General features: G+C 40.3%; 1 protein-coding gene across 1 annotated transcript in view; it reads right to left on the reverse strand.

The window, feature by feature from the left end:
* Positions 1–5,621: 5,621 nt before the first annotated feature.
* Positions 5,622–17,095, reverse strand: part of ACPP (acid phosphatase, prostate) — a 48,329-nt gene continuing 36,855 nt past the window's right edge. Inside the window, exons 10-11 of the mRNA XM_027872370.1 lie at positions 11,742–11,911; positions 5,622–7,172 (exon numbers count right to left, since the gene is read on the reverse strand). Of these exons, the coding sequence (XP_027728171.1) occupies positions 7,057–7,172; positions 11,742–11,911 (286 nt within the window). The 3' untranslated portion in view covers positions 5,622–7,056. The remainder of the gene's footprint in view (positions 7,173–11,741; positions 11,912–17,095) is intronic.

Here is a 17,095-nt window from a genome sequence, read left to right on the forward strand (position 1 = left end):
TGAAGACTTCCCCCGCCAGAGTGGGCGGATGAGAACAATTTGTTCCAGTGGCCACAAGGCTGAGGCAGGCACTGTGGAGCACTTAGAGTCTGACCATACATGGAAGACGTGAAGGCCATCCACTGCATCCTGGGCCATCGCCAGTCATCTTGACTTTGGTCCTGCCGCTGGACTTTGATGACTCCGGAAGAGAAAGTGAGGCTGAAGACTTTGCACAACTCTGTCTCACTTAAATCCAAGTCACGCACAAGTCAAGACATCACCAGCGACCCCATCGGTCCTCCTCAAAACAAAGGATGGACAGCAACGACAACAACAACACAATCTGGGGAAGGAAACGGCAAACCGCTTCAGCATCTTTGCCAAGAAAACCCCAAATGGGGTCACAGAGGGTTGGACGTGACTGAAACGACTCAACAACGACAGTCAAGGAATCCCAAGAACCTGTGTGTGCGTGCGTGAGGGGGCGGGGGGGGGGGAGATAGCTGGTGTTATTCATGCTGAGTGTTTCTTGATGCCTCCCCACTCTAGCATTTCCTGGCAGTGGGAGGAGGGTTAGTTTTGGTTTTGAAACAGCACTGCCTACCTCTGCCCTTACAGAGATAGTAATCAATAATGGCGCCTGTGATTAAACATAATTAGCAGGAATGGAGGGAACAAACATAGCTGGAATAGGTATGGGTGTGGTCCAAGTTATAATCTAAAAGGGTAATTAGCATATTGCTCTTGGATGCTCTTCATGAAAGGGAGTCAGATCAATAATACAAAGCTGGAAGCAGGGGTAGAGGGCCAGCATAGAGCTGTTAAGGAAGCTCAATGGAGGGAGCAGTCCAAGGCAGCAGGAAATGGCCAAGGCCCTGGCTCAGATAGGGTGTCTTTATGGAGGCACAATTTGAACCCTCTCCTTGCTCAGGTGCACGTGTGCCATGTTGGTCCCAGACACCCTGACCCGGTGTAGCACCAACAGCATTTCTATTTATTATCAAATTATTTTTCAAATGAATTATATACAAAGGAGACCTGGCTCATATATTTTAGGTTAATTTAGAAGAAAGGCTTAGCGTAGTCACCAAGGGACACTGTGGGTATTGTCTCATCCTATTCAATATAGTATGGATCAGGTACTATATGTCAAACATTATATCCAATGTTATATCAAACTGCTAGAGTACCACCTATCAGTAGTAACTCCAGGTTAGCTGTCAAACCCTCAGACTCAGAGAGCTGGCTGTCTTTCTTCCTAAGCTTTGCCCCCTTTTTGTTGGTTAATGTTTATCTCCTTAGCCTAAGGCAGTGGTGCCAAACTCAAATAGAAAGGGATGGGGGGCAGCTAAACCAACCATAAGGATCCCTGCAAGTGAATATTAATAACTTAGAAAATCACATGTTAACATTATCTATGTTACTGCATTTTTATTTATTTTGTTAAGTATTTTCTGTATTTTAATCTGGTTCCAGTGGCACTCTGAAATATTATAGGTCATATGCGGGGGGGCAGGGGGTGTCAAGTGTTTGATATCTCTGGTGTAAAGGTTGGGTCAGATTACTTAATTAAATTATTAGCTCAGCCCCCATCTTCCTGGCTCCTCCTAGTAATTGTGTCACTGACTGTGTGCTTCATTGATTCATTATATAGCATATCATATAAAACTTTAATTACTCCTTACATGACCAACTTCAGACCAGGCAGCAGTCACTCTTAAAGAACTGTCGTATGATTATGGATTATAAACAAATGAGAATTTGATTACTAATCATAAGCTAAGGTCCTATGCAGAGAGGACCCAAAATCTGAACCCAGGCAAAGGAGAGAAAAGAGAGAGAAAAGAGGAGAAAAAGAAAGGAGTCATATTTCAGAGTGGCATAAACTAAGTTTCAAGTGAGAAGTGATAGGTATTAAAATTGGTATTAATGGGTAAGGTCATTGGAGGAGAGTTATAGATTGCAGAGAACCTGAGAAGTTACTCAGCAGATCAACTAGCCTGGCTGAGAAGTTAATGCCCAATTCAGGGTTAGTCAATTATAGTGTGGGTCACCTTACCTTAGCAGTGGGGAAGTTCAATATAGAAGCTACATTCATCAGGGAACCTTTAAGGACATTTCCTAAGACAGAAGGAGATCAAAGTTTATCCTTCCAGAGTTGTGAGTTATTCTGAGTACATGGGTTTTTCTTACCCAGGTGCCTCTGTGACAGATTTCTTCTATAAATGTATATCCACTTTCCTCTATAGATACCAAGTGTATTGGTGGGATTGTGAACCCAGGTCACAGGTGTGTGTGTGTGTGTGTGTGTGTGTGTGTCTGTGATATTGTCAGAATTTCCTTGTTTTATTAAATAAATGGTTATTTTAAGATCTAAAAGTGTCATTGTTGTGAGTTGTTGGTTGTATACATAAAAACACATGGCTGGGAGCTCAAGAGCTAGTGCAGTGACTAAGGGGAGTATATTTCCTCTTAATAGGGTTACTCCTAGACCCTAAAATAATTTAAATGTAACACTGTGGTGGTGAACTTACTCTAGGTACCTAGACTTGTTAGTGTGAAAATAATCAGCCCAGAGAATAAGTATGTGTCCACATACACACACACACACACACACGCAGATATGAAGTGTTACAGAGGGTATGGATACCCCCCACACTCAGTATTACACAACATTTGCAGGCAAATTATGTCTGGCATTGACCTTGAATCCTAGTTACCATAATCTTCAATTGCTGCCGTTGCTTGCTTCTACAGATCTGAAACTCCACTTAATTATAGCTTATTCATCCAAGTCTCCAGCTGTAAGTGAAAAGGCTTTTAGGCTAATACCAAAGTAGCCGCAGCCCAGTGGTCACAAATTTGGCATCCCCAATAGAGAATGAATTGGTCATCATTCTGTCCTTGTCTTTCACCTTTTAACTCTTCATTTACCCTGTCCCTCAGTCTGATGAACTCATAGTGTGGGGGCCTGTTCCCTCCTCATCCCACATCGTAGCCTCCTTCAGGGGGGTTAGATGGGCACCAGTCCTCTGGTAAGGTAAAGCAAGGAGGAGACTGGTGGCCAGCAAGGAGTTTTAGATAAGGTTCCCATGTTCAAGACTATGCAATATTCCCAGGAAACATATCTATCACTCAGCAAAAAAGACACATATACATAATAAAAGAAACATACCATTTTATTTCTTCAATTCTGTAAACTGAAAGTGGCATTTTACATGTAACAGAACATTTTATTTAACAAAGTTTGTTTCTTTATACAGAGCAAACTCTCTGTCTCAAAGGCACTTTGATTCTGTGGCACAAATGGTTTATTAATTTTGAGAGGCAGCAAGGTGGTGTGGTGAAGTGTCAGGAAGACCTTCCCCTGCTACTTACGAGGTATGTGACCCCAGAAAAATCACATAACCTCTCTGTGTCTCAGTTTCATCACCAGTAAAATGGGGATAATAGCACCTGTCTCCCAAGGTGGTAGTGAAGATCAGATGAGACAACAGATGTAAATTGCTTTGCAAACCTTAAAGTACAAAATACATTCTAGCTAATATTATTGCTTGGAAGCTTCCCTAAACACAGACTAGGAAAGAGGTGCAAAGAGAGGACAGAAAGCTTGGAGAGAGGAGAGAATTGTTTTGTTTGACAGCTTTTATTTGTTACGAGGGTTTACTTTTACTTCTTTTTTTCCAGTGGAGGGGAGAAATGAGAGGGAGAATTAAGAATTGAATGATAATTGAAAAAAAAACTAATTTTTTTTTAGAAAGGAGGAAGGAAACAAGCATTTATTAAGCCCCTATGTGCCAGCCACTGTGTTGAGCTTTAAAAATATTCCATTTAATCCTCAAGACAGACCTGAGAGGTAGGTGTTATTATTATCCTCATTTTACAGTTGAAAAAACTGAGACAGAGAGACCTGTTCTGTCCAGGGTCACATAACTAGTTAACATCTGAAGCTCTATCCTGACTTTAGATCCAGTGATCTATCCACTACACCATCTAGCTACCTCTAAGAGGAGAGAAGAGGGAAGGTGCTAGCAAAAAGAGGAAGAAATGTGGGCAGTTTTAGAGCCTGAGTTTTGTGGAGCATGATTAGGTGTAATAAAATTCTTTCCTAGGACATGTGAAATGTCCTAATGCCCCTGAGGAGACAAATGGCTCTCTTTCCCATCAGTAATCATTCAGGTCTTGAATAGCATCATCTTGGACTAACTGTCTAATGTTCTCACTTAGTTCTTTTTCTCCTAGAGGGTAACTTAACATTCCTACTTCAAGCAATCTAGCCTCCTATGAAAGCTCCCTACCTCCCTTTGACACTCTGGTTTCTAATCTTATCTTAATCTGGACTGTCCATAAAATGGCAGTTATGCTTGCTGAAGTTCTGAGGATTTTATTCTAAGTAGTGTTTATTATGATGGCAAAGACAGAAGACTAATATCCTAAGAACCTTATCATCTTGACCAATGAGTGCAGCCAATTTAGATAATCTTAGAGAGATCACAGAGATCTTGAAACCATATGATGAATTCGTGTTCTGACAAACATTACAGGATACATTTGTGCTCTGATTTTTTGTTGTGGATCATTTGTCATTTTGCCATGAAGCTTAAAAAATAATTATAGTATTTGTCAACATAGCAGCACCCAGGAAACAACTCAAGGGAGACCTAATTTTCATCTTTGGGAGGCTAAATTGGATTTTGGGGGAGGGGGAGATGGTAAATAGAAATTCTTTTTATTGCTGAAATGAAAGAGTTGAGAAAAAGCAGATCACCCCTCCTACACCCCCAGTATCTAAGAATGATAATGGTTAGCATTTATACTAAGGTTTTCAAAGCACTCCACAACACTATGTTATTTTATCCTCACAATAACCCTGGGAGTTAGGTGCTATTTTTAGGTCCATTTTGTAGGGGAAGAAACTGAAACGGGTTAAGTGACTTGCCCAAGTTCACCTAGCTAGTAAGTATCTGAGGCTGGATTTTGAACTCAGGTCTTCCTGATTCCAGGTCTAAGATTCTATCCACTGGGCCATACAGCTGCTCCAAGTTCCGGAGTTGCTACTAACTAGCTGTGTGGCCTTAGGCAAGTCACTAGGGCCTCAATTTCCTCCATTGTAAAGTGGAGAGGTTGTACTAGATAATCTCTGAGGTCCCTTTCAGATCTGAATGTGAGTCTATGAATCCATTGTCTTTGGGGTTTTCTTTTTCTTTTTTCTTCCCTTCCAGTGGTGAGAAGAGATGAGAGGGAGAAAAAAAAGTTTGACAAGTGAAAAAAAGTAATAAAAGAGAGAGAGAGAAAGGGAGAGAGAGGAAGAGAGAGAGAGAGAGAGGAAGGACACATGCATTTATTTAAGCGCCTACTACATAGGCTCTGTGTTAAACACTTGACACATATTTTCTCATTTGATCCTCACTACAGTCTTGTGAGGTAAGTGCCATTATTATACTCATTTTACAGTTGAGGCAGACAGATGTTAAGTGTTTTGCTCAGGGTCACACAGCTAAGTAACTGCAACACATGTCTCGTGGACTTGTGATTTTTTTTTGTTAACAATTTGAATGTAGATTTTCCTGATTTTAGGTCCAGTGCTCCAGCTAGTTTTTTTCCTTTTGCATTTCTAATTGTACTAACCAGGTACTGACTTTTTTTTTTTTTTGGTAGATGGACCTGTGATTTCATCAGTGTGGGGAGCTCCCCGGAAGGTGCTTCTTTGAATAATGCAGACCAGCACCTATGCTTCCTATTATAATCTTAGAGATTTGCCTAGGGAACTGAGGGGTTGATTACACAGCCAGTAGGTTTCAGAGGCAGAAACTGAACTCAGGTCTTTTGGACTTTAAGCCCAGTGGTCTCTTAACTATCCCACTGTCTCTAATGAAAAATAAAGACATAAAGATTTCGACTACTATCCCTGAGCTAAGAAGGATATTATATCTAAACGTCCTAATATGCACCACAGAAAGCTCATTAGCCAATTTATGAATTATGATGCCATTCATAGTTCAAAATACTCTTTTATTAATATGAAATCAGAGGATCATAAAATTTGGAGCTAGGAGGGACCTTGGTGGTCATTGTGTCCAAACCCCTCATTTTAAAGATGAATAAATTGAAGCCCTGCGATGTGTCACTAACAAAACAATGACTGTGCCTGGGTACGTAGTAAGAAACGCAAGATACGAAATTCACAGAAGTTGAAATCTATTTCCATTTAGTCATGGTTGTCCTTAACCCTTATTGTGGCATTTCCTCTTATGTTAAAACCAGATAAAAACAAAACCACAAATAATTAGTCTTGCAAATAGAATCATGATCCATGAATTTTCTAGTTGTTTTCTCATTGCAGACATTCCCAATTCTTAGTTCTACCTGTTCTTTTCTAACATCATATTGGATGGAACTAGAGCTAAAAAGGTTAATGTTCTAAGTGAAGGAATTTGAGTAACTTCCTCTTAGGGTTTTGAAAACATTCTAGATAGAAGTCTGTTGCTACAACTCAAACTATATTTTCTATTTCTATATTCTAGCTATATCTTAATTTTATAAAGAAGATCATCTATAATTTACTATTGTTTCTTATTTCTGGAAAACTGTCCTTTATGACACTAGTCTTCCATTTTTCCTCTTTATCTAGCTTCCTTTAACCTCACTCTGTCCAACCACAAATTTCTTTCACTCTTTTTTGGAAACAGGTGATCTAAAGTTGGTTTCCTTTTATGCCCTACACTGACCACTCTGGTCTCTTGGTGAGATGGCATAGTAAGGTTTCCTGTATAAGACACAACAGTCCTTTGTCAGGGAGCTACCTCCCTACCCAGCCAGATAAAATTATCAGTCTCAATTCACGACTCTGAGATGACCAATGAATCCTAAGTGTGTATGCCTTTAGCTCTCAATCTGGTGGCAGTTACTGAACTGCTGTGATTTCATTCCAAGCTCTGAACAGAATTGAACAGATTAGTTCAGGCAGAATTATCCCCACGAGATGAATGCCATTTCTTTGAGGGTTGCATCACAAACAGATATGTCATACCAGGAATCTTGTATAGCTCCTCTGTTCTTGCTTTAACCATCCTTTTAAATAGACTGATAGGGGTTCCTCTTTCTGCAGGGTCCGTAATGGGAGAGGATGAACAGCAACACCACCAGAACACCAGATGATAGGCAAAAGGCAGTCAGTGCTATCCTTAGAACTTGGAAAAATAGAAAAAGGTAGATAAGCAATTTTTATTAAGGAGATCCTAGAGCTGTGCAACAGTGGTGGTTTTCTGCCCTCCCTTTAAATTTCAGATGCCTTGAAATTAATAGTCAGCCTTGAAATGGACAATGACCCATGAGTCCTAGGTATGAAAGAAATGAAGGGCCAATCATGACGTAGTCAGGCAGCAGGCATAAAAGAAATGGAGTATATCCTGTCTCTTCTTTCCATCTCTTTGGGTTGGGTGGGGTTTTAGATGGTTTTCATTTTTATGAGAATTTGTATTCCTGGAGAAACTCTTAAATCATCCTTATTATATAAAGGTAAGCAATTCCAGCCAAACTGTATTTTATGTCTAATCTGTCCTCTCATTTCCACCTAGTCCATTGATAGTGGGGCAATTAAGAAATAGATATTAAGTAAGGGAATGTCTTTCTTAACTGCTAATTAAATTTTTTGCCCATAAACCTCTGAAAACAAAGGAAAACACATTCATATGTAACCATTTATTCCTTTCCTAAATATACATTCTTAAGGAGAGAGAGGGTAAACTTGTTTGTTATATGAAGAGTGTTAGATTCATAGATCTGTCAGGTCTGGGGAGTACACTGGATCTGAAATCAGAAGACCTGGGCTGGAGTCCTATTTCTTCTTTGGAGACCTTAGACAGAGAAGGTGGGTCTTAACTGCAAAATGAGGGGTTTGTCCTAAATCAGGGGTGGGGAACCTATGGCCTCGAGGCCACATGTGGCCCTCTAGGCCCTCAAGTGCAGCCACTTTTGTTCTATGAAGTTTGGATTCAGTCAGAGGGCTGCACTTGAGGACGTAGAGGGCCACATGTGGTCTCGAGGCCGAAGGTTCCCCACCCTGGTCACTCTACATGGTCTTTAAGGTCTCTTACAGATCTAATCCACAAGCCTTCATCCTACCACCCTGTTGTCTTATTAGGCCTTGGTTATCTCAACTGTGAAATAAGGAAGTTGGATTCTAAAAGATGATCTCTAAGGTTTTTTTTTCAGTTCTACATCCTAGAGCCCTAGAGAAAACTCAGTCCTTTCATAGTGCAGTCAAGGAAACTAAGGCCAAGAATAAAGAAATGATTCTCCTGTGGTCTAGTTATAGAACTAGACCTAGAAGCAGGTTCCCTTTCAACTAATCTGGTGTTCCGTCTGTTTTACTGTGCTGCCTCTTAGATGCGATCATAAACAGCAGAACTATGAGAGGTGAAAACTGGAGGATAGTTGGCAATGGAAGATGAAGGTGAAATTTTGAAGGCTGTATGGAATTGGGGCTGAAGGTGGGGGGAAGGTAATAACTTCTAAAATCTGTTTTTGTGGCTGATTTATAATTTTTTTGCATTTAGTTTCATTAAATATGTTTTTATGGTTATCAAATGGAGTAATATAGGTATTAGTAAGATGAGACAGATGTTTCTATCACCATTAACATTACAACTAAAGATTCAAGTTATAGCAACAGACAAATTGGAATACTATGTATAGATAGTCCATTTTGTAGATTATCGTTAGTCTATGTTGCCCCACTATTGTCCAGCTAGGTGCCAGGTTTATGCATGAGAACTTCAGGGCTAGGCACTAAAGGACTATGTGAGCATTGTCTTATGTGTATGTTCAATGGGACATGAGTTTGGACAGACTCTGGGAGATGGTGGAAGATAGAAGGGCCTGTCATACTATGGTCCGTGGGGTCACAAAGAGTTGGACACCATTGAATGCATGAATAACAAGTCCAGTGGGTCTATAGTTTAAAAAAATGGTAAGCAAAAAATCTTTTCACAACCAGTAGACCCTCAAATTTAGAATAATTTTGGGACAAGAAGGAGGATAATGGGGAATCCTATCAGAATTGGTGAAAATTTTGAAGTACAGAATATTTTTTAAAGAAATCAGGCTTTATTGTTGTCAAGTATTATATCAAGTATTATTTGTATATACATACATACATACATACATATATATATATATATACACATATATAAGCTTGCCAAATGTTCACTAGTAGAGGGCCTGCTTTATTGAAAACATAAGAACAGTTTATAATAAACATACTAACCTAAAATAGTATTAACTTCTGCTTAGATACCAGTTAGATTAAGTATATGTCATTGTGTTTTTTAAATGCTCCAAAATAATTTGTCCTTGAGTAGTTTACATTTCCTTTCTAATATTACTTATACTATGTATTTGCCTAGCAAATCTCTTTCCTTTTTTTTTTTGAGTAGATGACGGTGAAGTCAACTTAAGCTCAGACTCTGTCAGAATGATCACAAATTATTAGTGAAATCCAAATTAAGTGCTTTTTCCTAGTAAAATGGATCTTTTAAAACCCTTACAACATTATTTATTTTTCTTCCAGTAAGATTATGAGATCTGGGCCCTCTAGAATCTGTACTGAAGGACTTTAAAACCATTTAAAGAAATACTTAATCCTGTACACACACTACTTTGAAAAGTCTCATTTCAAAGTCACTTTTAAAATTTCCTAATACTGGCTTCTCCCTTCTCCCCTCCTCCTATTTCATATATGACTCATTGAGAGACTGGGAAAAGTTATATATGTCATTGAAAAGTAGATTTGAGGCTGATACATCATTCTAATTAATCATTATATTTATTGTTCATCTGGTAAGAGAGGGCTGAAGAGGTGTCATTTGGAAGGTGCTGTCCACTTCTCCCCACATTAGGACATCTTAATTGGAAGAAGCTCTGCTTGTGACTTTAGCATCCAGGTGGAACCATCCCTTAAAATTCTCTCCCTTTTGACTTCAGCAATTCTGTCTGTAGAATGATAGCCTCTAGGCATTTTTTTTGTGTCATTCACATGTCAAATCCACATCAGCTTTTATTCTCTGACTCCTGTGGGTAGACACTCACTCACTGGAACATTAGTTTCTGTAGTTACTTCTTAGGTGCAAAAATCTGCCCACAGCAGCCATCTTATCCTTTCCCACCTGGCTGATCTACCAAACTTCATCAAGGTCTCCAGATATTCATCCTCCTGTAAGATCCCATCTACTCTGAAACTTATACCTCCACAGTACCTTGTGTCCCTGGGGCTCTCCCTCCTTCTGATTGGAAAGGGGGGAGGGTGGACATCAGAAAACTCCTCCCAGATCCTCCATTTAAGGAGGGAGCTTGGGATAGCCATCTCATCATTTCCCACTTGGCTGCTCTCCTAAACTTCATCATGCCCCTACTTGGTTTTTGAATTGAGAGATACATGCACGGAGTTTGGTTCCTATGGTCTAAATTTCACAGCAATTTGAGAATTCACTGTCTGTACTCCAAGAAGCTTTTATTTTGCATATCCTTGGAAAGGTCTTATCTTTCCTGACTTTCTCAAGTTCGCCAAACATGGCAATGCCTCCTCTCCCACACCACTTTCAATTTTTATGTCCCTCAAGTTGGTGGCTTCTAGAAAGAATACTTATATTTCTCATCTCTTTTGTGCATATTTCGCACACAGGTTCCCCTTTTCCTCACCTGACATCTCCTCTATAGTGATCTATCTATCCCTATCCATTTTATCTCTATCCTTCCATCTAACCTCTCTACTCATCTATCCAACACATCTATTTACACATATGACATGCACACAATGTACTCTCATAGATTGTTTTCACTTCATAGGAGCAACAAGAAAGAGAGGTTGGTTTTTCATTGGTTTTTAGGAGCCAGACGGATCAAGGGAGTTTTTATTTTCTCAATTCTGCTAATCAGGATTTAAAACAAAAACCCGTAATCAAATTCAAAACAAGACACAACCTGCTTCCTAGGATAGGACAATCCAAATGAAGATTCAGTCTCATCTCCCAGTCCTACTTGTCAGTATCTTAGTCAGCCCCATCCTTGCCCTTATGCTGCTCTTATCCACTGACCTGCCCCCTATCTGACTCATTTCTTTTATCAACTCTTCCTCCCCACAGCTACCATCTTGGCATCTTCTGTTAGGAAGGTGGGAACTCCTAGGAGTCGGGGCTAGTGCTCTTGCCTGTTGCTGTCAGGTTGTTTATTGGAAGTTTGTTCCCTCCCTGGCATCTGATCACTCATTCCTTAGGACTCTTGAGAATTGAAGATAGTGAGTTTGCACCCAAGACATATTCTTTTACCTGGTGTTTAAAGGGCTGTCCACACCTAGTGCTGTTAATCTGAATTCAGGGTATCTGCAGGAAGTATAAAGACTGGTGAGGCCAATCTAGTACCTGCATGGCTTAGATGAGCCCCATGAAACTTGGAAAACTTGTAACTTCTCTCCAGTTTTATCCCCAATTAGATTTTGAAGCTGCCTGATAGACATTACATCACCCTTGTATACAAGCTAAGGCAAGTTTGTTGTGAGTGAAGGTAATAGTAGATGGAGAAGTCTAGCCTTCATAAGAATGGGAGTTCCCTGAAACACATCACCAAAATCCATTTTCCCCTAGCCACTGAGAGTGATGGCTAAGGCATGATCCCAAAGCTGTGCATGATTCCTAGGCCTTCTTATTGTTGCTTCTTGAGTAGGAATTAACTTCCTTGATATGTTTTATTAACTTTCTTAGTACCTTGATCTTCACTAAGGCTGAAACACTCCTTTGACCAGTCTTCTGTCATTACAGGGGAGACCAGCTCAACAAATTGCTTCAATGGACAGCTGGATGTGCAGCCTGGTAGGGTGAGGGGATAAGGATCCTGTTTTGTGTCATTCCGATAGTACATTTCAACGTTGTATTGCCTGGTTTGTGGGACATAAAAGAGAGCAACTTTAGTTCCTGTATCATTCAAGTTCCTCTAAATTCCTCCCCAGATGGACTGCAACACAGGAAGTGAAAGATTAGGGTATCTAAGGATGCTTTGCCTACCTTGGGGTTCAGGGGATGGGAGAAATCTGTGTTGTGGCCTTGATGGGAAGAGCAGACCCGGGGAGAAAAGTGTTGTAGGGAATGGGTGGAAGATGTTGGCCGTTAATGGAGTGGAGAGGAATTAGGGATATCTCAATGGATAAAGAGTCTCTCGTTTGCAGGGTAGCAGGTCACGAAGAAGGAGTGAGTTTTGTAGTGTTGTCAGAATAGGTGTGGGAATCTAGAGCAGACCAGGAATTGCTGAATGTCAAGGTAGAGTGGGCAAGGAGCTGGCCTTTCCCTATCCCTTGTGTCATATTTTACTCATTCCTTCCGTGACTTGTCCAAGGTCAAATACCTAGCAGAGCTGGGATTTACCCAGTTTCTCTGACTCCAGATCTAGTTCTCTTTCCATTATACAACATCGCTTCTTCAAAGTTCCTGTCAATCCACAAGACTGAATGTGGACATCGGTCTCTTGCATGTCCACTTGCATCTGTATTGGAGTGTGGTCATCAGCATATGTGAACTAGAGCAAGACAATCTTTGTGGGCTTCAGTTTCTTCATCTGTCAAATGAGGAGGGTTGGACTTGATCACTATGGTCCCTTCAAGCTCTAAATGTATGAGCCTGTGACCCAATCATCATGTTTCTGTCCCTTTTTTCCCCAAGTGTTTCTCCCTTTTCCTTCTTCCTCTTTACTTGGTTTTTTCTCCCTCCCTTAGATGTCTTTTTTTACTTTATCTGTTAGTTATGTAGAACTTCGCTTCTGAGTTCTGGATAGCTATATTAGTTTTAGCTGGAGATAGTGTGACCTTCCTTTCCTCTCCCCTTTCTTTCTCTCTGGATCTGGATCCAGGTATCCTGTGATAGGTTATTCACTTACTTTGAACTTGATGCTTCCGTCTAGGCCTGGGAGGTATTAACCTTTATTTTAAAAGTTTGTTTCTTAAGCAAATGTGATAAAGTTTTTGATTTATTTATTTTTATTTTTGGGGGGCTAGGCAATGGGGTTAAGTGACTTGCCCAGGGTCACACAGCTAGTGTTATGTGTCTGAGGCCAGATTTGAACTCAGGTCCTCCTGACTCCAGGGCTGGTGCTCTATCCACTGCACCACCTAGCAGCCCCAATAAAAGCTTTTGATGATGAGAAATGTTGAGCTGCTGGCACACACAAACCCCCATATATGTATATGTATGTTTATAAATAGAGGAACAGAGACAGTGGATTCCTCATCCCAGAGTGACCAAAACAGGTTGGCTTGGGGGATAATTTAGAACAGTGAGACCAGGCGGGAGAGTAATAGTGATCTAGTATCAGCCTGACATATGAATTCAGGATTCATATACTTCTATCTCAGGAGCTGCTAGGGAGCCAAATGAGGATATTTTCCCATTCCTTTCCTTTTCCATTTTTCTGGTCTGACTAGTTGTCATTCTAGGCTCTGAAAAGCCAGACACATTTTGTGAAAGAAGGGAAATAATGAGTTGCTTGAAAAGTGGAATCCATGCCCCTGAAGGGGACTGAGTTGCTAGGGAAGCTCTGCCTACAGGAACATGGGGGAAGCAAGCGGCATGAACTTGCTCAGTAAGCTCATGGGCTTAATGGAAGATTGCCAGCCTAGTTATTTGTTATGTATTTGTTACAGATGTCTGTGATTAATATACATATATATGTAAATATATAATACATATAGATAATATATAAATAAATCCTGTATGCTCATCGGGTCATAGCTGAGAGTTGGAAGGGACCTTAGAGGCCTTCTAGTTCATCCTTGTCATTTTACAGATGAGAAAACTGAGGCCCCAAAGAGTTAAGTCATGCCCAAACTCAGGGGACAGTGGCAAAGTTAGGATTTGAACCTATGACCCTGGCTCTAATTCAGAACTTTTTCCATCATAGTATATTGCTTCTGTCCCTTGTTCTTACATCTGAAGTAGAAGAATTTAGCTTTTTTGCTGACTTTTCTTTAATCAGAAACAAACATAACCAAAAACAAGTTTTTTCCCATGTTTGTGGTCCTTGGTTAATATTTTCCTTTGAGTCATTGCTTCTTAGTAGAAAAATGTTCCCCATCCCTGGTTTTCTTCTAATAAATTCTAATTTCTATTCTAATACCATCCCCCTGGTATTAGAAGGAGGTAGAGGGGCAGCACGTTCTGGGAGAACAATAGTAAGGAGCAGAATGGGTATGAAGCTGAGACTGCGTCCTACCTGGCCAGAGTGAACAAAAGGCCTTTTTGCAGTCTCACTTCTGGTCTAAACCTGACACTCAGGCTGGCTCCAGTTCTGACTATCCATACTACCTGGAGTCCAACCCCCTGATTTTAGAAAGGAGGAAGCAGAGGCCTGGAGTGGGGAAGAGAGCTGTCCAAGGTCCCAGGAGTGGTAAATGGAAAAGCCAGGGTTTGAAACCAAATCCTCTCACGAAAAAATCCGACATTCTTTCCACTGCATCAGTATGTAGAGTGCTGTGTAGCTATAAACCCCCATGTTGACGTAATTCGATTCAATATTTATTAATCACCTGCTGTGTGAGATGTGCTCTAGTATTATTATTATCAGGAATCTCTGGGAATTTCATAGGCTCATAAAGATGGAAGGGGCCTCAGTGATTAAAACGAATAACATCTAACATTTATAGAGTACCTACTATGTGTCAGGTTTTGTGCTAAGTGCTTTACAATTATGATCTCATTTGATCCTTACAACAGCCCTGGGAGGTAGATGCTGTCACTATTCCCATTTTACAGATAAAAATAATAGCTGACATTTACATAGCACTTACTATGTACCAGACATTGTACTAAGAACTTTACAAATATTATCCCTTTTGATCCTCACAGCATCCCTGAGAGGTAAGTGCTATTATTCTCCCTAGTTTGCAGATGAGGAAACTGAGGCAAATAGAGGTTAAGAGACTTGCCCAGGGTCATAAAGCTAGCAAGTGTCTGAGATTGGTTTGAACTCAGGTCTTCTGACTCCAGGACCAGTGCTTTATTTACTGTACTACCTAGCTGAAGGATCAGACTAGTATGAGGAAAAGAGAATTGGCTTGTGCCCATTAATTTTTTTGAGTAATTAAAAAAAACAAAATAAAACCCTTATAACAAATGTGCATAATCCAGCAAAACAAATTCCCATGTTGGCCATTTTGAAAAATGTATGTTGCGTCTTGCACTTTAAGTGTATTATCTCTGTGGCAGGAGGTGGGTGGTATGTTATATCTTCAGTCCAACCCTTTCATTTTACCTATGGAAAAACTGTGGCCTAAAGAGGTTAGATGACTTGCTCAAGACCATCCAGGTCTTTTGAATCGAGAGACAGTTCTCTTTTTCCTTGTAGCACATTGCCTCCCTTTCTATCAGGCTCTTGTCTCACATGCAGATATATTTTTCTTTTAGGATGTCTAGGGGGATCAAAGAAGATGCTCATCAATGGGGAAATGGCTGAACAAACTGTGGTAAATTAGTATAATGGAATATTACTCTAATTTAAAACCCCCGAATATTATGAATACAAAGAAGCATGGAAAGACTTTCATGAACTGATGCAGAGTGAAGTTGGCAGAGTCAAGAAAGTGATATACACAATGACTACAATAATGTAAATGGAAAACAATGACAAAAGAACCAAAAATGAAAGTTGTAGAATTACAAAGAAAAAGCATGGCCCCAAAGAAGAGGTAGGAGAAGATACCTCCTCTCATAAATTTGCAGAGGTGAAGGTCCTCCGGTGTGTTACACTGTGTATATTTTCAGACTTTTTGATGTGTTGATTGGTTTTGCTGTTTTTTCTCTTCTTTTAATTTTTCTTTAAAAATATTCTGTTATATGAGATATATATCTAGGTGGGGAGGAGGAGGGGTATTGGGAAGATATGTAGGTGATATTTTTTTAAAAAATATTTCAATAGAAATTTATTTTTAAAAAGATTTCCAGGGCCAACTCTGTGTACCGAGTGATGTACAGTTTTGTACCAGATTGTATTTGCCTAGGGTTGCCATTGACTTTATGACCTTATCACATGACTTCTCTGTCAAATGAGGCACTGGACTAGAAGATATTGAAGGACCCTTCAGGTTCTAACATTCTTTGATTTCGTTGATGGGATATTATGCCAATTTATTTCTCATCTCCCCTCACCCCTAGCTGGAACAGTTAACCATGGTAAATGAGTAATTAATATTGGTTAATTGATTTCTTGAACACTGGTGGGTACCGTCCTTCCTGGATTGTGACTGTCTCGGCTTCCTGCTTGAAAAGGGGCAGGGATACATCAAAGCAGGAGATGAGCTCCCTCACTGGCCACCAGTTCTTCTTCACCCCACTGGAAAATGTGTGGTCAGAAGCATGTAGCTATGGTTGTATTATGAGAATGCTCTGGAGCAAGGTGCTTCTTACACCCAGATACTTTTAGGGTGACAAAGCAGTTGTCTGGCACAAATGGTCTAACTTCCTTCTCTATGAAGTGGGTTAGTTCTCCTCTTTCTTGACTTCCTGCAATCCTATCTGTGATCTTTGGATCTTAGGAGATCTAATACCCCTGACTACATGCCTGAATGTGTATTTAGCACTGCCCCTTTTCTTCCATGCTGGAAGCCTGGCAGCCTTCTCCAGTGAGAGACAGCTCTTGGAATGATCTTGGTGTAGCTAGTGGGTTTAAGGTGCAGTTGGCAAAGCCTAAGAATGGCATCATAACATCTCAGAAACCACCCCATCTAACACCCACTGGACTGATACATGTTTGACAAATGGTCACCTGGCCAATGATTCGAAGGCTTCCAGTAAGGACAAACCAACCATCTCCCATGGTAGTACATTTCACTCTTGGACAGCTCTGATAGGAACTGTTTCCTTGTATTAAGAAAAGATCTGCTTCTCTTCACCCCTTGCTCCTAGTTCTGCCCTCCAGAGCCAGCCAGAACAAATTGAATCCTTCCACATGGTGATCCTTAAAACACTTGATGCGTTTGGTCTCCAGACCCTTTTACGATCCTCAATCCTCACATCATGGATGCATTAGCATCCTATTTTTTTTTTCTACAATCTGTACTTAATCTGGTTGTTAATAT

Source organism: Vombatus ursinus, unplaced genomic scaffold, assembly GCF_900497805.2.
Source record: "Vombatus ursinus unplaced genomic scaffold, bare-nosed wombat genome assembly UNPS02014799.1, whole genome shotgun sequence".
Lineage (NCBI taxonomy): Eukaryota > Metazoa > Chordata > Mammalia > Diprotodontia > Vombatidae > Vombatus > Vombatus ursinus.